Source organism: Corylus avellana, chromosome 6 (genome assembly GCF_965113065.1).
Source record: "Corylus avellana chromosome 6, dhCorAvel1.hap1.2, whole genome shotgun sequence".
Taxonomy (NCBI): Eukaryota; Viridiplantae; Streptophyta; class Magnoliopsida; order Fagales; family Betulaceae; genus Corylus; species Corylus avellana.
Window position 1 is genome coordinate 1,323,614 of NC_142495.1, and position 25,297 is coordinate 1,348,910.

A 25,297-nucleotide genomic window follows, 5' to 3' on the forward strand; every position below is an offset into this window, starting at 1 on the left:
GTTTTACCACTAGCTAGGGTTCTATCAATATGGTCACAGACCTTTAAATCTTAGGTTTTTGTTTTCTTTAATTATGATGAAGTTGATTGAGATTCTAGATCCATTGGGAGCAGGACAAAGGATTGTATTCATTAATTTTATGGTCCAAATTGGATTTCACACACATTTAACAGTGTATATATATATAAAATATGTTGTTACGTCATTTAAAAATAAATAATGTTATTTAGTAAACTACTATATGAGTATTGATCTAAAGATTATATGGCAATCATATAACAGTTTACTAAATAACTATATCCTTTTAAAAATATGTGTATACTATATATATTAGACGTACAACAAAATAAAATTTGAACATGATCCTGTCCATTTCACTGCCTGATGAAGGGCATCATATTTATTGACATCCAAAGTTAAATCATCCTGCTGAACATCTTGGATTCAATTGGATTCTCGCACATTTGATTAGGAAAGAAATGAAGTAAGGGTGTGTAAATTCTCAAACGTTTCTTTCCCTTGTGACTAGGAAAGTGGAAAAAGAGGCTTCAAAAAACGTGTTCCCATCGCCATCCACAATATTATAATCCATTCTAAAACTAATTGTTTTACTTCGTCAACAGTCACAATGATAAACTAATTATTATTATTATTATAATACATAATACAATATAACATAACATATATAATAAATTAAATCTAATATGACAGATTTTCATATACATCAGAAAGCTTCTTGGACTTTAAAAGGGGTGACGAATATCTTTAACACTTAGCCCCACACAAGAGCATTTGTATATTGTTTTCTTCTTTTTCTCTAAATACTAGTATATAAAAAGCTTGTTTTTTTCTTTAAAACAAACACAATGGCTCTTGTGTGACATGAATGGCACATTTGAATAGGATTTTTCTCATTATATATTCGTCCCAACCTCAATAGATTTCAACTTTTTGGACCAATAGAAATAAGAAACCAATTAACGACGACTAAAATACTAGGGTTTGGTGGTGAGAGTCACAACTCACAAGGCTTGATTTTTAAGCAAAAAATATGCCAGGTTTCTTGCTTGCTTACCATCATTCTTGAGTATCTAGAGATACCTCATTGAAGGGAAGTTGTTGGTTAGAGCTTAACATCATTAGGTATATGGCTTACCTTTTTTTTTAAAAAAAAAGAAAAATTAAAAAATATATATATTTTTTGTTGATTTTATGTACGAACTAGCGATTAGGATATAATTGGATTATGATTATACATTTTGTGGAAAGATTAGCTTCACCTGAATATTTAAATCTCATTTGTTTATGATGGATTGTTTGGTAAGTTTATATCGTGACGAGTGGGGGCATGGAATCCCTAAGCCAATGGAGGGACGTAAGTGACACGTTGAAAATTAAACGAAAATGTTTATAATATATAAATGTCTATTATCGTCACATATACAAGACTTTAGTCAAACGGCCATCCTTTAATAATATTGTATGCAATTTGACCTTGGTTGCATGAAACTTTCTTACACTCTCTCCCTAATCCGGCTAATCGTGTCAGCATTAACCTCATTTTATAAGGTCAACATGCACAAAAATGGCCAGCCAATATATATGAGATTTGAAAACCACCGATTATCAGCTGATCAATTTTAGTTGAAAGACCAACACAATTTTTTTTTTTAATCCTTTCTCAAAAGGTTGATTTTGGCTACATTATAGCTTACAAATAAGATATATGCTTTATAGATTCATCAACCCCTCCCCCCTCCCAAAAAAAAAGATGCTCTATTTGAACAAAATCATTCTCATCATGACATGGCTATACGTGCCATATGAATCCCAATCACATTATAGCTCAAGAAAAAAAAAAAAAAGAAGAAAAATCACAATCACTTTGAACATGAGAGCCTATGAGATCCAAAACCTGGGCAGCTAGCTAGCTAGCTCTTGCTAAGCTGAAAAGGGCCTGCATGACCAGTATGTATATCGTTGACCCAGTTAAGACATGCACCAATTTGTCCTTTTTATCAGAAGAATTTCAGGGATTAGAGAAAGAGAAGCATTATAAACAAACTTGTTAAATTACACGTGTATTAATATGAGAGGTTAAGTTTCATATACACATTAATTGTAAAGCAGATAGCATCTACCTAGCTATCGGATCAACCCTGGACACCTTCCAAAGGGAATATATAAGATCCGATCTCAAGTAAAATGGAGGGAGGGAATCTATTTTACGGTCAAGATTTTGTTTTATTATATCTTACATTATCTATGTTACACGTCATTTATCTATTCATCATGTGATAACGTACATATAAACTATAGCTATTAGATTTGTATGTAAAATTTACTCCGGACCATGAAAGATCCAATTTTCAGCGTTCAAGAATTAGGCAGTACTTGTTCGTCGGGTACTCTGTTATAACGTTGCCACATCAAAATAATGATGTAATTAGGCACAAAGAAAAGCAAAGTGTTGTAAATGTAAGTGTGTGGAAAAGTGAGGAGAAAAAGTTGGAGGCATCCGGAAAAGGAAAAGAAGAATGTGAGTGATAAAAAAGGACAAAGCAGAGGGTGAGGGACCATTCATTTTTATTAGACTGTCGTTACATATTACCGCACAGTTTTGTCTGTCTTAACCTTTCGCTTTGCATCATTTCCTTTTCCAACTCTCCATTGGGCAAAAGAGACAGTTACAAAATTGGCGTTGACGCCTCCTCGTACATCAATTTACCTCTGTACGATCTTTTTTTTTTCTTTCTTTTTTTTCTATGCTTTTCTTTTCCCATATATGCTAATTCCCCTTTTTCTTACTTCCTTTCTCTTTTTCTTTTTCTAATTTTATTTTTTACTCATAAAACTACACTAGTTAAGGCAATTTTCCGGCCATTAATTACTGTAGAATTTGTCTAGAAATTTCAAGCTTCCATTTAAAAAGAAGAAGAAGAAGAAAAAAAAACAAGGAAGAGGGTCCCATACATGCTTGTCAAGTTATCTATCTTTAATTAATTACAACTATATATATCCTCATATTTGTAAGAAATGGCATTTAGTGTCATGTGCTGCTTCATATATAGTTTCTTTTTTGGTCTCTTCTGAGATTGTGAACTGATAAATTTTGAAGGACAATGACTCATCACCATTGAATCTGTCAAATGCGATAAAATATTATAGAATCTTTCAAATAAATGTTAAAAAAAGAAGATATGATTAAACCATATGAGAGATATCTCATAGTAGATAAAGTGCATTAGAATATTAATTAACTAAATGATTGAACATGGTATTAGAACAAATGTCATGAATTTGAACTTTAACTCTATTGTTTTTTCTCATTTTGGCTAAATATTATATGATTAAATTTACCTATTTTTATCATCAATTTGATCTTTTGAGATAAATGTTTATTTAACAAAGTGTATAAGCAACAAGTTTAAATAATTATTTTAGCACTCCCTCCCAAATGTGAACTCAAACAAATCATATACATATAAATATGCATTCTAATTTTATTGCTATATAATAATAATAATAATAATAATAAATATGAACAAATTGTAATACTCATCTTATCATATTCATGTGAATTATTTGAAAAGTATTTATAATTGCATGATATGCTTGAATCTTTTATTGATGTTGATATAGTAAGATTGTCTTATTTTTTAGCAGCACAAAGAGAGCATAGAAGAGTGGGGGAGGGAGTTACGACTCCCTCCTTCCCTCCCCCTTTCTCTTTCCTCCTTCCATCTCCCTTTTCCCGTCTCCACCGTAGATGGATTAGTGTGTGTGTGTCAATAGTCATCGGGGTGCATTTTAGCAACATGTGGCTGGCCGACGATGGTGTGTAGAATGCGTGAGGGTGTGTTGAATTTTTGTTATTATATTTTTGTTGTTTTTAAATAGAGAAATACTAGAATCTAATAAAAACTCTACATTTTGCTCATAAAAGTCCATATGGCAAGATGCAACATCATTTTTTTTTTTTGTGTGTGTGTGTGTGTGGAGGGAAAGACAAAACAAAAAGAAGATGATGTAGCATCTTGCCACATCGAATTTTATGGGCAAAATATCGAATTTTTATTAAATTCTAACATATTTCTTTTAAATAAGAATGTATTCTCTCAAGATCTGCTTTTAGTAGCGATATATGGGGTGAAGTTTTGTTTATTTTCTTAGGTTTTATTTTCACAAATCCTTAAGAATAATGGAATTAGTTTTCGGTCGGTCTTTTGTTTTCTTATGATTAATTTTTTATGAGCAAACTATAAACCAATGACGGAGTAGTTATGAAGCATAAAGAAGAATTGTCACTATGATAAAGGCAGTGAAGGGAATTGCGATTGATAAAGCACTAGTAGAGGATATAAAAAGCCAGGGAATCAAGGACCTGACAATGGATAGAAACGTGATTTTCCAGAATTTGCTGTAGATCTGAAACTGTAGCTATAAAAAGCCATTCGATCTCTCTGGCAGTTTCTTTTCTTTTCTTTCCTTATATATTTATATATATCTCATGCATAAAATTATGTATCACAATTAGTAAGTAAAATTTGAGAGTGTATATGAAAAGTAGGTGGAAATAATTTATAGCACATATTATGTAGCTATAAAGATTGTGCAAAGCACTACGTTCTTGGAAAATGACAGTTTATTTTTTTCTTCAAATTAATTATATTGATTTTTTTTAACTCAGTTTATTAAATTAACACATGTCGTTAGAGTGCGTAATTCTCACATACATTTTTAATAGAATAAACAAATATCTCAAAAAAGCACTAGCCATATATGTCCCAGTCAATTTGAGACATTTCCTACAATCACTTATAAACCTAATGCCTTTCTTTGAGTCGTTACAAATTTCCTAGAGAAAGCTCGTGCATGTGTCTTTGTTAGGGCCACGTTATGCAGTGCTCTGATACGTACAATTTGTAACGACGCAGAAAAAGCGCTAATCATATGTATCTGTGTTATTACTCTAAAGGGATCGGACTAGCTAGTTAATTTGAAAATTCTTTAGAATTACTTATAAAGATTTAGTCTTACAATAAAGAACCTTTGCGAGACTTATCATCCATAAATATCTTTATAATTCTCTAAGCTACTCAATTTCCCTACGTGAGAGATTGTGGGGTTACACCATTACACATAACCAACTCCAACTCCCAACGAATGTTTTTTTTTTAAGGAAAAGAAAAAGGAAAAAGCAAACAAAGCAAAGGAAACAAAAAATGGCATCTAGAATAAGGTGCGGGCATTAAAGTCTCCGCTTCCCTTGCTAGGCGACGAATATAGAATTTGAAGTGTTATTAGTTAGTTACACATGTAGACGTGAATCTCCTTTTTTGTCTGCTACTGTTGTTTAACTATTTTATGCACCATGTATCATATCTGGGCTGCTCAAAACAAAATGGTTGACATATTTTTAATTTATTATCTCAAATATCGATCGTCTTGATATTAAATGGAAGTACACTCACGCAGTTACAAAAAAAAAAAAAAAAAAACTAAATAGATTAATGGTTATATTAATAGAGACATGAGGTCTGTAGAAAATGAAGAAGCAAAATATTTGTAGTTGTAATTTCAGATCTGAGACGTACCGCTCGTGGGGCACAAAGTCACCATCTACATCTGCAAGTCGCAATGATATAAAAAATAGTGACAGACAATAGCTTTCTCAAAAATGGGACATATTTTAGTTGTTGCAAATAAGGGATGAGAGGGAATTTTAAAGAAAATAATTTAGTGCCAAAATTGTTGCTGTCTTTGATTGATCAGTTTTGCACTTATGCTATTAAATGTGTACAGATATATATTAGCATGCACAAAATTCCGAATTATGATTTTGGGGCATCTTTTTCTTTTTGAAATGACAATTGCTCTCTTTGGTTTGGGGGTTATATCGACAGCTGCAGGCACATGTCCTTTCCCCTCTAGGGTTGCCCTCTTTAAAGTGTACGTTGGTCTTTAATTTGAACCAAAATAAAAAATAAAAAAATGACCCTAGCTAGTAGGAAAATGAAATAAGATTTAAGAGTTACCTATCTATACATGCTACGTAGACATGTACCTGAATGTCAGCAAGCCTACCAAAACTGGGAGGGCAAAAAGTAGAAAATAAAGATAAACCTAATTTCCGATCCATCAACATCTGAACACACCATGCACCATGAGCTACCTGTATGTACTACCACCGATACCACCACTCTCCTATCTACTACGTACCACCAGTATCATTGAAGCACCAATGCCCGATAGAGGGTGTGAGCTTTTTCCTTCATCTTTCTTATTTCTATCTTCTCCTATATATATATATATATATATATATGCAGCTAGCCGGCCACCATTTTTGGGCGAGTGTGAAGCTTGGATATTCAAGATTAAATGGATTTATTTATGGCTGGTGAGTACAGGAAGTGAGTGATATTGCTTGAATTAAGAGTAGTTGTTCATGGCATCAAACGAAGAAAGATATATGAGCAATGGGGTCGATCTGCGATATAAAATTAAACTTGAAAAAAAACCGTTAAGCTTTATCCAAGTAAGCGATTGATTGATGACTGACTTCGACTCCCACATGTTAAGCGTTGTACTGGCGCGCAGTCTGCCACTAATTAACATGTATGTGCCACGTACATGCAACCGATCGTGATCATGCATGCTAGTACATGCTAGTACCGGAAGAGCTCAATTGGGGTTTAAGTAACTTTTTAGCCTTTTAAAAAAAAAAATGGTTTTAAGTCTCTAAAATTGAAAGTTACTTAAAACACGCTATATTAATTGATCTAAAATGAATGTGATAGATAGGTGTGAGGAATATCATTATTCTTTTCATAAACATTGCTGAACATGGAGCAACAATTCTAACTTCATGACACATATTATAGTTGGAGAGTGTTATATTATTAACTATGTTGATTTAATCTGATACCAGAACAAAGGCTTTGAGCTTGAACATTGTCTTCGTTATTCTCCTCATATTTTAATTAAATATTACACGTATTGGACTTCACTTATTAAGGAAAATTGCTAAAATATTAACTAAATGATTAAATAAACAATTTTCTATCAACTTAAACTTTTGGGTACGTACAAGTGGAGATTTAATATGGTTAATTTTCATTAATTAGCATATATAACAAGATCCACTGTTATAATGAAAATACTGAAATTAGACCAAGAAGAGCATTATCAAATTTAGAGGGACTTGTTAGAAATATTAGTGACTGATCATATTCATAAATCATAATGTGTGTTGTACTATTTAATTCGTTAGGTCCAAAGGAAGAGGGGCCCTAATTGAGTCTTAATGCCAAACCACCTAGCTAATTTGTGTGTATTATTGTCTCTTTCTAATTTCTCTTGATTTTCATCATGTTTTAATAGTTTCAACAAAATCCGAACACATTATAGAGAGAAGACAAGTTTTGTTTCAAATTCAAGCGATGCTCACATATAATTAAACTAAAATCCTTCAAGGGTGTTTGTGATTCTTCTCGTTAGGTACATATATAATTGGGTACTATTAGAGTTGGTTTTTTTTTTTTTTTCCTGACGTAATTAATCTTGCAACTTTATTTACCCTCTTTACCTTCCTTCCTTGTAAGCCCTTGTTTGGGTAAAGCCCCATTTAGCTTTTAGGCCATGGAACAAATGCGGCAAAATCTGTCGCCACGTAGAACAAAATTAGATCGATCAATGACGAAAACCACGCTTTCTTGCAAGACAAACTAGTTAATGTGATGCATATTGGCCATCGCAATAAAGAAAATGTGAGCACAAAAGATTGTTGGAGACAATTGAGAGATGATGCCATCACTATAGATATATATGTGTGTGTGTATTATTATCACATTATAATTAATAATATTGATGTGTGCATGATCAAGTTGCATGATATAATTAACAGACACACCCATCAGGCCATGATCACTCTGAGAACAATATATATATATAATCAAAAATAAATTCCTCCATGCATGCATGACGAACATGTGGGATAATTCAGAGACGAGGGAGGCCATCAGAATGTGCTCCAACATTTGAAGCACACATCATTTTTTGGTCCCATCTAAGTAGATAGAAATTTAAATAAGAGAACATGGTAGTGTCTGGTGGAGATTGTCTTCTTCATGCTGCTGTCTCTTTTACATCAAATGAACCAGAACTTAGGTTGTTGATGTTTGTGTCTGCGCCGAACGAGAAAAAAAAAAAAAAAAGGTGGGGAGGTGATGTTTAGAGGTTGTTGCTTGAAATAAACTCGATCGAATTAGCCATGCCCTTTTAAACACAACCACCAGTGTAAAGGGTTGGCTTTTCTTTCTTTCTCATACAAGCTTGAACGTGAACTTTGAAAATATATGTACGCAAAGGAGAGGACAAAAACTGTAGACGCATGGGAAAATAATTTAAGAGGATCGGAGGAGATGGGGGTAATAAATATGGAGGCAAACGTGCATACTGGCATAGCCGACTTTGGCACGTGAGGGGAGGATGAGATAATTAGGTTTTGTCAATCATGTAGTGGGGCTGTCAAGCGTGTGAGAAGAGGGTGAGAATCACGTGACATCACCCGAAAGACGACAGATGGGGAGAAAGAGAGGGTTGCGCTGTCAATTGTCGATCCGGTTTGCAGTTGAGACGAAAGTGTTTTAATCTCCCTCCCAATTGAGTGTTGAGCGGCTATAATTCTAGTACGTACGTAAGCAAGACAATTCCCACTTTTTTCCTTTTTTCCCTTCTTGCATTTTAAGTAAACAAAAAGCTTATAACTTATTGGTAAGAGTATTAATTCAATGGTGTTAATTCAACTCAAACATTAAATTCAAATCAAATACGAACCTAAAATTAATTTGATTTAATTGGTTTATCCTAATATATATCTGGAAAGGTCAACACATGAAGATAACACAAGTTTGGGTTTCCAATTTTGGCAACTAGCTAGCTAGGTAGTATCTCAGGTAGTGGTAGCTATTTTAGCTACTCAAAATATAATTTTTTTTTCCTTATAATTTAACTACTAATTTTTTAATACAAACTCTAACAAATTAAATTATTTATCTCTCTGCTTACTTTAAATATTATTTTTTAATGTGAAAAGTTTAGGAAGACGAAGAGAGAAGAGAGAGAGAGAGGGGGGAGAGAAAATAATAAGAAAAGACTTTAATGTGTTACAATTAACTTTTATATACGAAAGTTTACTGTAATAAAATAGATGGAAGTACTCCATTTTGAAGTATCTGTTAGATGAGTAAAATGGCTCATAATATCTAAATATAGCTATTATGAATCATATGAAGGGTATCCTAGAGATGCTCTAAATGTTTCCAAAAATTAGTGAGTTGCTACAATGCGCACCAACCGTTAAAAGGAAAAAAAAAAAAAAAAAAATTGATAAGACATGCACATAGCTTTGAAAACAAAGATTAAATAAAATAATTAAGGAAAGTGGATAGCTAAAATAAAATGTGAGATATAGGTGCTTTGAAAAAAGTGAGTAATTAAAATAGAAAAAGCTAACATAGAGAGAAAATGTATAACTTTTTTACCACTTTCTGACATGTGTCAGCATGTAATTAGACAATTAATGTTAATTTTTTTTAGTGGCTAACATGGTTCCGATCACATGTTGACACGTATTAGCAAATTGTAAAATAACTATAGAAATATATAAAAAGAGTATACGTACGTACACATATGTATTAAAAACTATAGGTATGCTGATTAAACATGGTTAGCTACATATAAAGCCAAAAAGAAGAAACAAAAACTTGGCTTGCCCTATTGACAAGGATATTATAGGCTTGCTAATGCTACATATTCAATCCCCGGGAAGTCAAACATACTTCATACTTGCGTGCATTTTACGTCGATTGACTTCAAGTTGCATTCATCAAGGGATTACTGCATATATATATACTATTGGTTCATTAAAAATGAATCAAATTTCATCTTTGCTAACTTTCTTTGGTTAATTTTTTCTGCCTTCAATCGGTTAAAGTCTTCATATATATATATATATATATATATATATATAAACTGAGTTAATAGGAATTTCTCTAAGTTTTTAAAAGTGTCATGCATTTCTTGAATATGTGAGAAGAAGCATTTTTTTTTTTTTATTAGCATGTGCTTCTTACATGAAAAGAAACATGTCATAAATTTTTAGAAATTGGGTTGGAAACTTTTTTTTTTTTTTTTTTTTTCATCTCATGACCTTATAAAAAATTTATGCCCTTTTATATATATGTCTACAATTGATATTAATTACTATATTAGATTGGAATCTAATTGTTAGATTCTGAAAGGGTTTAGTAGCCTTCAAATATTTAATACGGGCTAATTCAAGGGCTATTAAACTTTAGCATGCATGCTGGCTTTATGAAAATATTTATAAGATATGGTTTGCACAATATTAAATAATGCATCGGTCTCACCTGTTAATTAAGAATTTGAGAATTACATTGGGTTATGGTTTAAGGTTGTTTGGGAAAAAAAGAAAAGAAAAAAAGGAAAAAGAAAGTAGACATTTAACAAGAGGAGGGATTAAGAACTGAAGCTGCAATAAAAAATTAGAAAAAAACTGAAGCTCATTCAATATTTGGTTACAGAAAAATCGGCGCAATTACGAACGTCTTGGATGGCAACATCAATGAAGCATATCAGCTCTCACGTGGCAAGACAATGTGCATATATCAACATGCATTCATTTGCAATCAAGGCAAATTAATGGTTATGAAAACATTCACCCCAAAAATAATATGTTACGTTATTGCTCAGATAGAAATTTGTTACAGACGTTTGTAGATAATTTATATAAACTCATCTAATAAAGTGGCATGTGTTTCTTTGTAGTAAAATATTTTAAGAATATAAATTTCATGCAAATTAATCTATAAATCTGTCATTTATCATGTGAAAAATACATTGTTTTTTTAACATAATTATTAAATTCTCACATGCTCAAGAGAAACATGGCAATATTATAAACTAGGTATATATGTAAGAAATTATTCCAATGGAGTTTAGAGAAAATTTAAATTCATAGTTTAGCATATCTATTCATATACTTCCGCTTAATAAATGAGACCCAAATACATGAAATACTTGACCTGAAGTTAATATTATTGCTCTGATAACGCCCCACTAGACTGATTTGAGAAGTGCTTATATATACATAAACAGATGAGATGAGAGTATAGTAAATAGCATTATTACTGCATCACCACTAGTGACATGCAAGAACAATAAATCAAGAAAGCTAAAAAGGAAAAAGCACAAAAAGCACCTGTAAAAATGAGAGGCTAGGAGGCCGAAAAGGGTGATGGACATGCCTATCTCGACATTGGCAAACCGTAAAGCGGTTAAGTGTGGCTTTCAGGCCATGTCTCATCCACACAAACCTAATTACTGTGGTCTCAACCCAAACCCATGGCGCCACCAAGCCACCTCCTTTCGGTACGGCAGTTTTGCTTCATATTTAATAAATCTTCTCAAATGACTCTCCCTGTCCCTCTCTTTCGCCTATATCACTAAGTTAGGTTAGTGATGCACAACATGGCGGGGTATCTTAAAATGACCGAAATCTCATATCCAACAAACACTGTCGCCAATTTATGACAATCATTAGCCGGGGCATCCTCGTCATTCCTCACACATAGAAGGATGGTGGTAGTTTTGGATCATTGAGGTGACTTTGGACAGACCTTATCTTTATTTTATTCCGTAGTTTGCGTTGGTTTCCAAAGGACGTTTGGAAAATGACAATAATAGCCGACATTCCGAATGGCATGTTCGTCTTTTCATACATTTCTAATACCCAATTAAATGATTTAGAAAAAACCTTTATTGTGAATTGCTTAATTTGGCTAATTACCTTTCCTCCAATCAAATTTGTTTTCACCGTAAAAAATAAACAGTAAATGTTCATTTTTTGCTTATTGAATAAAAAAAATTACCCGATTACAAATTGCTTAATATATGGTTAAGAGATGATATACGTAATTTTGAGGATAATTTGGTGAAGTAAACAAGTAAAAAAATGTAGGAGTGACAGTACTGTGCTATAGATAAAGGCTATTTTGGTCATAGGAGCAAACAACTAATAAAATGGAAGTAGTTTCCTTTGTGTTTTGGTCTACATGTTATAAGATTCCATTTTCAATTTTCTTTGACAAAAGGAGAAATAAATAAAAATAAATAGAAGCTAATATTGTTGGTGAGTAAAAAGGAGGTAAGAAGGAAGAAAAGCGACTGCTTCTCTCTTTCTCTCTCTCTCTCTCTTTCTGGCCTGAGTTTGTTTGAGAGAGATATCAGTACTCCCAAAGCCTCCATTTTTATTTTATATAGTATGAAGTTCCATCTCTCTCTTTCCAGAGGGTGATTGCAAAAACACTTGCTGCAACGAGCAACCAAAGAGAGATAAAAGGAGAGAAAGAGAAAGAAAGAGACGAGAGAAGGAGCGACAACACAAAGAGAGAGAAAAGAGGAGGAATTCGAGAAGCTTTCAATACCACAGAAGGGAAAACGATGTCTGAGAGCTTTACTTCCTTTCACACTGTGCAACTCTAAGAGGTACATACACTCAGTACTCATATATATATATATGTGTGTGTGTGTGTGTATATATATATATATGCGTGTGTGTGATGAACAAAGCTGAAAATGATAAAAAGGGGAATAAAAAAATCAACAACAAAGACCCATCTTGTTCTCTCCCTCGTTTCTTCTTTTATTTATTTTTTTTGAAATTTTGTTTTGGTTATTGTAGATGAATGACTCGAAAACTGAGAGATGAATATTTGTATTCTTCCATTTGCTTGTCTGTGACTGATCCGTAATTCAGGAATTGAGAAGAGCCTGAAGAAAGCAAAGAAAGAGATGATGAAGCAGAAGATTGTGATATGGGACTAGCAACACCACCAATTTTCTCCCACCCAAAAACCCACCACTCAATTTCAATCCCAGAAAAGTCCAATTCTATGTCCCAAGACTACCACCACGGCATCTTCAGCTTCTCCAATGGGTTTGACAGATCGGCCGTGTCACACCAAGAGCAACAACAACAACAACAACATCATCAACACCACATAGCCCAGCAGATCCGCAGGGACAAGCTGAGAGTGCAGCAAGGCTTCGAACCGCCACCACCACAACTGGTGGGGATAGATGAAGAAGAATCCGGAGGCCTACCCGCGTATGAGACAGCCGGGATGTTATCAGAGATGTTCAATTTCCCTCACGGGGGTGCCACATCAGCAGACTTGTTGGACCAGCCGATGGCACCCAACTATCGTTCCCCGCGGCCGCACCCGGCGGTGGTGACGAATGAGTGGTACGGAAACAGGCAAGGGATGGTGGTGGGGTTGGGGCCGTTGGGAGATGCAAAGAATCAGAATAGTGTGAATAGCCGTGACAGTCTTCATCATCACCACCATCATCATCATCAGATTTCAAGCATTAATGCTGCGGACTCAGCGGCTGCCATGCAGCTTTTCTTAATGAATCCACAGCCAAGATCTCCCTCCCCTCCACCACCACCACCACCTCCTCCTCCTCCAACTTCTTCCACTCTACACATGCTGCTTCCAAACCCATCCACTTCTCTTCAAGGCTTCGCACCCTCGGGAGCCGCAGGAGGGGGGTTTGGTCAATTCACTTGGGTAAATTCCGACAGCGGCCACGATCAAGGAGGAACCGCCGCCGAAATTGGAGGGGTTGTGGAGGGCCAAGGCCTTTCACTGTCTTTGTCGTCTTCCTTGCAACATCTGGAAGCGGCTAAAGCGGAGGAATTGCGGATGGGGGATGGCGGGATATTGTATTACAACCAACCAGGTGGGGGGTCATCGTCCGGTCAATATTACAAGAATCCATTGCATTTTCAAGGAGTGGCGGCTCATCAGAACCACCAGGTTCCGGTGGGGTTTGGGTCGTCATTAGGCGTGGTGAACGTGCTGAGGAATTCAAAGTATGTTAAAGCCGCCCAAGAATTATTGGAAGAGTTTTGCAGCGTGGGTAGGGGTCAATTCAAGAAGAACAAATTTGGAAGGCACAACGCCAACAACCCTAGCTCCAATCCAGGTAATAGTGGCGCCGGTTCTTCATCGACATCCAAGGATCTCCCTCCATTGTCAGCAGCTGACAGGATTGAGCATCAGAGAAGGAAGGTCAAACTTCTTTCCATGCTTGATGAGGCATGTAATCTTACTCCTTCTCTCTCTCTCTCTCTCTCACACCTTCTCTCTCCCCTCAAGAGTCGCAGGAGTCAATCATTTGGCCTATTTATTTACTCCATTATTTTTTTCAGAAAAACCACCGGGACAAACACAAAAGTTCCGGCAAGTTTTCATTATATAATATATATTTGCTTATTATTTTATAAACCTACATTACATATCCGTAGAGAAAAGCCGGCTGGTGAAATAGGGTTCAACAGGATCAAGTCAGTAGTGTGTGATTATGTATTTTATATTATTGATTGGGATTGGTGGGGGGTGTGTTACAACTTATACAAGATATATATACTCTTGGGTTTTGGTTAGGTGAAAACGTAAGAGACTAATAAGGTGATTGTGAGAGATGCCCCATTTACGTAGGAAGTTGTCATGAGTGGCATTGCAGGGAAAGCCATTGATATATATATATATATATATATCACCATAGTTGGTTGACTGTGGGAATGGAAGGGGATGTTTTTCCTTTCTTCTTTATTACTGTGTTTCTTTAAGCACCCCAAGTCTGTCATGAATCGGCTGTATTTGGGGAAGAGAGAAGACAAGGATATTCTTTCTTCCCATAAACCCATCATTTCACTGTACCGAGCATTTATTTGTCAGCTTTGGGGTTTATTTCCTTTAGGAGCTAGCCACAAAGTCCTCCTATATACCAACTTTTTCAATTTCTCTATCTCTACTATGATATTCCAAGTTGGTTTAATTAATTATAAACTTTTGTATATATAATGAGTAAAGAGTATACAATTTATGAGAGAAAATTAAATGACAATATTGTTATTTGTAAATATTTACGAGCAGGTGGATCGAAGATACAACCACTACTGTGAACAGATGCAAATGGTAGTGAACTCGTTCGATCTGGTAATGGGATTTGGATCGGCAGTGCCTTATACTGCCCTTGCGCAGAAGGCAATGTCTAGGCATTTCCGGTGTTTAAAGGATGCGATATCAGCACAATTGAAGCACAGCTGCGAGCTTCTAGGAGAAAAAGATGGTGCAGGGAGCTCAGGAATAACCAAGGGAGAGACTCCGAGGCTTAAACTGCTAGAGCAAAGCCTAAGACAGCAAAGAGCCTTTCATCAAATGGGGATGATTGAGCAAGAAGCTTGGAGACCCCAACGAGGATTGCCTGAACGTTCGGTCAACATCCTCAGAGCCTGGCTTTTTGAGCATTTTCTTCATCCGTACGTACCCTTTTTTACCCCCCCCCCATTCCCCCCCCCCCCCCCCCCCATTTTCCACATTCCTAATAAATTAATGAATTATATCTATGATATCAATTTTAAGAAAATCATCTACTTTTTTATTTTATTTATGATGATGAGTTAACTAGAAATATGCATAAACTTTTTGATTAGTGTGTCGCAGTGTCCTTAGATATTGTCTCGTCAGCAAAAAGCTGTAAAAAGAGTCCCATTAATTAAACTCTATGCATAGATCTTTCTCTTTCTTGGTCTGATGGTCTCCCTCCTCATCTTACAAACTCATTGTGCTGCTGGTCTCCCTTTCTTTCTCTTAGATTCTCACGCCCATGCAGGCAAAGATGGAAAGGTTTCAATACCGTCTAGGGGAGCAGAAAGCTCGGTTTCTCTTTATACACAACTGATGTCATTTTCTGGTCTCTTTCTCAGGTACCCAAGCGATGCAGATAAACATCTGTTGGCACGACAGACTGGTTTATCGAGAAATCAGGTTTGGTTCTCTCCCTCTCCTTTCTCATCTTAAATTATACACTAGAATCAAAGTACAAACACACACAGAGATAGAGAATCTTTTTCTGGGTGTTTTCTTTCTTTTCTTTTTTTCTTTTTAAGTCTATTAACAAAGATGAAAGAATAGGAAACCCATGGAAAGGAAGGGACCAGCAGTAAGTTCAGTCGGACTTGCATGGATTTGGGTTTTTTTGTTAGAGAAAGACAACTATTTTCTTCGTTTATTTTTCTTTTACTTTGGATTCTTTCCATCATGACATAAATTCTGAAAATAAAAGACCAGACTAAAGTACATTAGAGATGAGACATGAGAGTTTGCAGCTTTGGTTCTCTCTCTCTCTCTCTCTCTCTCATATCCAATGACAGCATCCAACCACACGATAAAGCCATAAAGACAGACAATAAATACGGCTACTTGACAAAGAGTGAACTTTTAATTTGCCCTCCAATGTCATGTTATTTTATTTTTACCATTTTTAATTTACATTATTGTAGTTATGTCATTCATTTTAATTTAAAACGACAATAGTAGGCCTTAAGGGATAGTTCAATCAGATAGAGATCATACCTTATAAAGTGAAAATCATTAGTTTAAATCTCTTATTTTTCTCTTGTGTGAATATGTCAAAAAGAAAAAAAAAAAAAAAAAAACAACATTAGTGTAAATAAGAAGGTGTGTACAAAAATGAATAAATTGTCTTTATATCATGAATATATAATGGTTATTGTCATGTAGCAGCTAAATTCTCCTGGTCAATTGGATTCTTTTTTAGCATAATTCACTAGACAAATAAAGAGAATTATTATTATTATAGTTATTTATGATCATTATCATACATCTAAGTAGTTTGTCTTATTAAATGTTTTGGTTTCATATGAAAAGCCAAAACACGACATAAATATGCCCTATTATTGGCTAAGAAAGAAATACTTACCCATACGTCTTATGTAATACGACTCATTAATAGAAGTTAGTGATTTGGGTTCATAATTAAATGCAGTGACCTTTCTAATAAGCAATGTTGATTGTCGTGTTTTACCAACTTGTTAGGGTTGTCATTTCTAATAAGCCAAAACATCTTAGCTAGGGTACTAATTCACTGTTTACACAATTGAATAATATTGCTGCAAAGCTTTGGGAAACAAGTCAAAATATTTACGTAATTGATATGGCCATACTGATCGTTAGGTATACGGAACACGCTGGCAGAATTCTTCTTGATTAATTGCAATGATTAATCACTTAATCACACAAGAAAATGGTTAATTAAGCACTTTCTTTTGGGTGACATGCAGGTTACTTATTTTGCGTGGAAAGTTTTCCTTTTGTCAAAAAATGAGTGGAAAAATTCAGTTAATATGTATTAAATCGACATGCATGCGTGGTATTGATGAATTATTTCATCACTTCTTTAGTGTAATTGTCCAATGATGTAAATAATGGTTTTAAAAGGAGAGAAATAAGATTTAAATATATATATTGACGATGATGAGGAGGATTTGAAATGTGTGTTCTTTTCAGGTCTCAAACTGGTTCATTAATGCCAGGGTTCGATTGTGGAAACCCATGGTGGAAGAGATGTACCAACAAGAAACGAAAGAAGAGGATGGAACAGAGGAGAGAGAAGGAGAAAGGAACCCAAATAACAGTGGCCTCGCACAAACTCCAACGCCCACAGCGTCAGCTGCCACACCAGCATCAACGACAGGACCAGCAACAGCAACAACAACAACAGCAACTACTACGCCAACAGGCAAAAGATCCGATGTCAATGCGTCCGAAAGCGACCCTTCACTTATCGCAATCAATAGACAGTGCTTCTCGGAAAACCAAGCCAACTCCACCACCGCGACCTCTGAGGTGGCACCTCCTGCTTCCCATTGCTTCCCGCCGGCCCATGACAGCTCGGACATGCACCAACACAGATCAATGGCTGCCGATGACACGTGTCGCCGTGGCAGCGTTGTTGCAGCTGATCACTTTGGGACCATCTCTGGTAATGCTGACATCGGGTCCACGCTCATTAGGTTTGGGACCACGGCTGGCGATGTGTCACTCACTCTAGGGCTACGCCATGCCGGAAACATGCCCGAGAAAAGTTCTTCTTTCTCAGTTAGAGACTTCGGGGGATGTTAAAGTCATTCTATAGTAGCTTAAAGAGAGAGAGAGAGAGAGAGAGAGAGAGAGAAAAAACAAAACACCATTTTAGTTTCTTCATCCTTTTATTTCTTTTTTTTTTTTTTTTTTTTTGGTTCCCCACCATTAAGAAAACACATTATCAGAAACGTAGCATTAAGCTAGTTAGCTGTATGAGGGTCTATTATAATTGTATAGTAGATTGTTTTTACGTACTTCCTTTTATGTACTTAAGGTTTGTACCTTAATAGGAGTATTTACTAGAATAACATGGAACCATATTTTGAGAGACAGAAAGCTAGAGAGAGGGCTATATATATATATATATATATATATATATATATAAGCACTAGATTTCAATGGGTAATATATATATATATCTGATGATATTGTCTTATTTATATATCTGTCTATGATATTTTGAATAATGACACAATTAAAACCCTACACATGGGCTATTTATATATAATCTCCCACCTTTGTGAACATGATCATTCTGTATATATTGAAAGCTAATTAAAAATTCAATGCATGAGTGATAATTGTAGACAGATGGTGCAACATTGGAATTGAGGGCTTGTCTGTTTTGTCTCTTTCATTACGTATTGAAGTACATGATGTGTTTTCATGGTTTCAAATGTTATATTTAGTGATGACTACTTTTGTAGTCTAGCTTTCCCTTTCAAAAGGACTGTACAAAATTGTTACTCAGAAATGCCTGCTTTGTTGGTGGAGTCATTTTCTACTTTTATCAACTACGTACATGCAAAAATTAACCACGAAGAACAAGAAAAAAAACAAATTAAACTCATCATATTTTTTTTGTTAATTGCTACAATAAGCATTTTGCTTAAAACACTTAATTAATAAACATTATGTATGTAGAACCCAAAACATGCCGATAAATTATGTTCCGTCTTTTTAAAGATTATTTGTACACTATTATGGAATATTGCTGATCAGTAGGAAATCATGCAAGTATGGTTGTTGTTCGGGTTAAGTTGAGAATAAAAGGCTTAATTAGATGAGTTGATCAGCTGTTAATTGACACAATTAACTAATATTGATCCGTATGCCATTGCTAGCCTAGGTATATATAACTTAATTTCCACAATGTATAGATATATTTAACATAATTATTTAGTAGTTTTGAGTCAAGCTCAAGAGAAGAGAATGAAACTTGGTGCCTTAATTGTTCTTTATATAGCAACATTTTAGACACGAGAAATGCTCTATTTCCATTTTTTTTTTCAATAAAAAAAAATATGATGTATCATCGTCTCATGACATTATGCCTCTAATTACTAAAACAATAAGTACACATGAGAGGATAATGCATCATTTGGGAAGGAAATTATTTTTGGGCCATGACAAGCTAATTCAATTGTGCCATAACAAGCACATTTTTTTTTTTTTTTTTTGGGAACAAATACATCCTTTATTGATGAAAATCAATGATCAAACAGGGGCAATTTGCTCCCTGACTACAATACTATAGATACAGTTTGAAATTTTTTCAAGCCAAATATTATCTATGATACACTTAATAGCTTTCTAGCTAAAACATGAGCGGCTGAATTTGCATAACTTTTTACATGTTCAATTCTACATAATCGCAACATTCGCATTCTCTCTTTAATACCATCTACCATATGGCTAACTTTGCTCCAAATTTTGTCCTCCACTTTGACCGCATTTACTATTGCAAGGTCATAACAAGCCCTTAATGAAAATTGAAATGTGGTACTCTTCAAACGAAGGACACTTCCTTTTTTTTTCTTCTTTTTTTTTTTTAATAAAAAAAAATGTCAAAAGAATTTTCTTCAATCCAACTTATATATATTACGCTGGCACGTTATAAAAATGCATATATGTAAAAATTAATTACATGGAGTAATATTGATGCTTTGGTTGATTATTGAGAAGAAGAAAAATGCATGAATCTTGCTACCTAACATAAATGGTCTGTTGAGGCAGTACTGGATGGTATAAACACGAAATAGGTTGTCAATCTTGTGTCTTTATTATGTCACGAAATAGGTAGCTAGAGCAGTAGGTTTTGTTGTCTGTTACGTGCTAACCAATGCCACGAAGGTTCCTTAGAATCCCAAACAACAATCTGCAAAGCAACAAGTACTCTTTACCTAATACATTGCTTTTCCTTTGAGTAACTCCATAACTAATTAACCGAAAACAATGCGTCCTTTAGGATTTACCAAGTTGGTCCCCTGCAACCATCAACAAAACGTTCTATCGTGTGTGTAGGTATATATATATATATATATATATATATATATATCAAAAGATGTAGCTAGCTAGCAGCGATAAAATAAACAATGCCTATATAATTCCAGCCATCCAGGTATCATGCAATGTCACTTTCAGTCGTATTCTATTCTTTGAAGTGGGGATATGCTAATTAAAAGTTAATTAAAAACACTACAGACGCTAACTATTAGGATTAAGATCGATGTTCAAATGGACCGTTCTCGGTTCTTGTTCTTCAAGGTTTTTTTTTTTTTTTTTTTTTTCTTCTTTATTTGTATATCCTATTCATGTACGATGTTAGAGTACCCAGGATGTATGTAGACATCGACATTAAAGTTTAAACCCTTAATGGGGTGCTGAAAACCACATGCAATATTATATGTAATCACTGAGCTGTCTGGTTGTAAAGTTAAAAAGCAGCATGGCTAGGGTAACTATAGGGTAGCTAGGCATCATCATGCGGAAGAGGAAGGCAAGGCAAATTAATTACCCCATTTCGGATTTTCAGCAATTTACCCATTTGAATTGCCAAGCTAAAACTTAAGAATAAATTTAATATATGAAAAACTTTTTCATATTTATTATCTGATCTGGAAACCGAACAACAAAATTGATGGTTTGTATACGATGAATCAGAGATTTATGTTCTGTTTGTTTGTTTTAAATGTATTTTTAAGCTTTTCATTGAATGCGTGGGGGCCGCCATAGCCTGTGATACTGTTCAATGTCATCCGGGCCAAGTGATAGGCTCAAAGATGAAAGACCTACTTAATTTACTATACTCAATCAATAGTGGTTTCCCACTCAGAATGGTTTCTTTGTCTTGTTTGGTGCCATAAATTACACAAATTAAATGTGAACAAACAGACGAAAAAATCTTATAGGAGATTCTTAAATTTCTCATTTATAAAAAGGCCCCCACCTTCCTCTCTGCCCACAATACATAATTGATAATACAATTGCAGGAGGAGAAGATCAACTTGGCGTGGTGCCCACCTAAATTGCTATATAGAAAGCTACCTGTCGGATACAATCTTCTTTCTAGGGTCAAGGCGACCCAAGGGCTGTCCACCAACCAGATAACCTTTACGTGGGCCCTAAAAATTTGGAAATATAGGAGGTGGGACACGTTGTGAAATTGTTGGGCTTGGGCCCATCTCTGGCCTGTAAATTTGCTTAAGCAATGGAGCTGATTGGTTGCAGAGGCAGGACAGGGTCACCTGTCCATAGCCAGTGTTACGCCAGCCCACGTGGGTTGGCGTATGATATTAATGAAACCTAAAGCTTGAATACAGGTAGATATGCCACTGCTTCATAGCTGTGATTGATTATTTTGGTAAATAAAACCTAAGAAATATTGATTCATGATAAAGATAGACAAGGCCCATCACTGCCATATATAGATGCTGGCAAGGGATATTGATTAATGATGTACTGAGTGTACCAAATTGATTACCTAGAATATCCAGTTTCTTCATAAAAAGAGATCGAAGGCCCATCTCTGCCCCAGGTGATGGCATGATAGTTGTTAACTATTCATTTTTAACCATGTCACTAATTATAAATTGATGGGTTAGTTTGTAATAAAGTTGTACACAAAGAATACTAATTTCTAGTTAATTGGGATATAGAGGACTCGGTTAATGACAAGAAATATTCGTATAAAAACTTAACATAAATAGACTTGAAAGTGAATGTACTCAACGATAATCCTGTCAAAACAGCTTGTAAGGACACTCCAATGCTGATGATAGTAAGGTATTTGAAAGAGAAACTAGAGAATAAAAGAGTGAGAAGGAAAGAGTATGCAACGTCAAAATAGGGTTTGTCATATTTTCTTATAGCACTGTTGTTGTTTGTGTTAAATGGGTTTGATATGGCAAGGCACCGAGGTCAAAGATTTGATATGGAATGTAGCATATATATGATCATGAATGAGTCATGACTAGCTTTCTTATTAGGAAGTGTTCTCTCAAATCATTTGCTTATCGAGCCAAGTCTAAATAGATAAGCTCGTTAATAAGAGAATACCTTTTTTTCTATGGTTCTTTTGCCATAAATCGGCAATCAGGTTACCATCAGTCAATGATGCCGGGCACGGTTTGTCCCGAAGGCGGATCAACCATCTTCCTAGACCTGTGGAGAAACATGCGTTTTGGGTGGGCTTAGGGACATCCCACTAACCGTATCACCATAAAGCAAGCACCGAAAGCGGACACCCAAGGCAGAAATCTTGGTCAATAGTAAAAATTACTACTCTCAGCATCATGGTAATAAGTAAGCTTTAATGCCATATATAGCCTGAAGCCCCTGATTGCCACATTTATGTTCAAAGCCTTATTTATTTACCATTTTCGGATCTATTCAATACGACGAAGGGGAGAACAGTTGATCTATAATACCTAGTAGTAGTTGTACGAATTACAGGAAATGAATAAAGGTTTGTACATTCATACTATTTAGTCCATAAATGCTAAAAACATTGATGATTAGTGCCCCTGTTTTCGAAAGTTGCTGCATTTGAAGAGTCAATTTGAACATCTACCGACACAATAAATATGTACCTCAACACTCGCATACATTATATATATATAGTTTTTTGTCTAGCTGTTTTTGGTATGGTGTGAACTGCGTGTTCTTTGGGGTGTTCTTAATCTTCAATACGTCTTTTGTGTTCCCACAGTCGCTCTATGCAGGAGAAACTCCAATGCATAAGTCAGTTTCCGGGAGAATGATTGTGCTTCAACGCACAATAATTCAATCTACGCATTCTCACAATCGCTTTATGCATGTAGGGGAAACTCCGATACCTAAGTCAGTTTTCTGGAGAAAGATTATGCTTCAACACATAATAATTCAATCTACGTGTTCTTACAATCGCTGCTTAAGTCAGTTTTCGGGAGAAATATTATGGTTCAACACACAATAATTCAATCTACAAACTAATTGAGCTCTATTTTGTATTCTCGTTTGAGAGAGTATGAGAAGATCCTTTTGTACCTTGCATAGGAGCCTATTTTATAGGTTGAAGAGTTGAGGTAGACTTGGACTAGTTTTCTTATTTGAGTTGATTTGGGAGTCCTGAGACATGGAATTAGACTTGGGCTCATACTTCAATTTAGACTTTAAGTAGGACTTATTTCAATAGAACTCCATTTGGATTATATCTCCTACTATTTAATTAATAGCTATGTGGGCCTGTCATTGATTATAAGGCCCAAAATCTGATGAACTTGTACTGTAATTTTATTCTGAACACACACACTAGATATATCATCATCATCATCTTTAAGATTAGCACGTTGCGATCAGGCAGCTGGTACCTCTTAAAGATCGCATGTTTCTGAATGCATGCGCACATGATTTACAATGACAAGTTATATGCAACAGTTCAGAATCACGTGTTGATGTAGAAATTTTTGGGCTGATTTCTTGGACATGAATCATGATGGGAACTCATCAGTAGAGCGATGAACATCCATAAAATCAAACGTAGGATTCTTATATATATATATATATATATATATATATATATATATATATATATAGGATCGCATATGCATGCCTTGCGGACAAAATGAACATTAATTATTGTCCCGAGTCGACTTACTGTTAACGAAACTTATTGCATGTTTGAGGAGTCAATTGTGTATGTTTGAAATCGTGCAGACACAATAAATAATGCAAGTACGTAGAGGCTCTTACATTTTATAATTTTTCCTTCATATTTTTCATTTCATAATCTATTTACGGCTGTAAAACATAAATATACATAAATGTGAGCACTTTTATTTCTTTCCATGGATGCCCACTTAATCAGTCCGCCAGTAAGCCAGAGAAGTTGCATTGCATCTGTGTTGAATGAAGGACATGAATGAGCTAGAGGGACTGCAGGAGAGTGAGTGAGGCACAGCAAGAAAACATTAAGCACAGGTATCTCTTAAAGATTGGATGCGTGGGATGCGCAAATGAATTAAAGATGACACAGCAAAGCAGCACATGTTGGTGTCCAACTTACCCATCATCTTGGACTTACCATTATTTTAGTGTACTACCTTATCATAAACATATTCTTCTTCATCTCCGATGTGCAATATCCATACATTTTTTTTTTTTTAATGCATGACTGGATACATTTTTTGTTAATGGCGTACAATACTATACTACACATTCAACATGAGCCACCGTCAATAGACCCGATGGTAGCCATCTTTCTTTTGGCGGCTTTACTTATACATATATATTAATACAAAGACATTTTAATCTAGGCTATAAGTCGCCCCCTTTGTGACATCTCAACTACAAAGCTACAATCCGTTCGATCGGGATTTTCCTTTAAACAATCCACCAAATAAAATCCTCCTAGAAGGCTAGAACAGTCACTCCGCTATTTGGAAGAGTTTGAACTCACATGTAAAAGAGAGATTGTTAGAACATTAATTAAATTATTAAATTAATCTACTTAAACTTTTGAGATAATTGTGGTCGAGTACAAGGCTTAGAAATTCGAAATATAACCAAATCGGGCCAAATCCGTCAAAGGCTTCGCATGTCAACTTTCAAGCCTTTGCCCCATACAAGGCTTTCGAACTAACCAAAATTGTAAGCAAAGGGTCCTTTCCAAACGAAGATGTGAAGGTATATCGAAGCCTAAGACCATCAATTTTGACTTATTTAGACTATGAGAACTCCCTTATGTGAAGTTAAACAATATTTACAAGTGACAAGGAATTTCTAACATGAATAATTATTATAAGGGGGCACTGACAAAGAGAGTTAGAGCATTCAAACATGAACTGAACTTTGAACCAAAAATTGAACAAATCATATGTATGGCCCATAAGGATGATTTCATATGGCCTTGTCTGAGGAAGTGCCATGTGGACTAGCAACTAAAGTGATAAGTATAAAGTGAACTGCCACATAAATCTTTAACGAACTTGAAATTA

The 25,297-nt window shown here is 35.0% G+C and overlaps 1 protein-coding gene across 2 annotated transcripts; it reads left to right on the top strand.

The window, feature by feature from the left end:
• The first annotated feature begins 12,234 nt into the window (after nt 1-12,234).
• On the top strand, nt 12,235-18,367 carry BLH4 (BEL1-like homeodomain 4). Of its 2 annotated transcripts, none has more exons than XM_059600758.2 (5): nt 12,235-12,570; nt 12,767-14,189; nt 15,030-15,415; nt 15,863-15,923; nt 17,466-18,367. In XM_059600758.2, exons 2-5 carry the CDS (start codon nt 12,900-12,902, stop codon nt 18,078-18,080), a joined length of 2,352 nt encoding a protein of 783 aa, XP_059456741.2. In that variant the 5' UTR covers nt 12,235-12,570; nt 12,767-12,899; the 3' UTR covers nt 18,081-18,367. The 2 variants fall into 2 exon arrangements, with proteins under 2 accessions (XP_059456741.2, XP_059456740.2); XM_059600757.2 differs by having other exon boundaries at nt 12,842-14,189.
• Nucleotides 18,368-25,297: the final 6,930 nt, after the last annotated feature.

Bases quoted from the DNA above. Each gene is read 5' to 3' on its own strand.
- BLH4 (XM_059600758.2), top strand. From the start codon at position 12,900: ATGGGACTAGCAACACCACCAATTTTCTCCCACCCAAAAACCCACCAC. The intron at 15,416-15,862 runs GTACGTACCCTT...TCTCTTTCTCAG, and splicing joins TTTGAGCATTTTCTTCATCC to GTACCCAAGCGATGCAGATA. The intron at 15,924-17,465 runs GTTTGGTTCTCT...TGTTCTTTTCAG, and splicing joins CTGGTTTATCGAGAAATCAG to GTCTCAAACTGGTTCATTAA.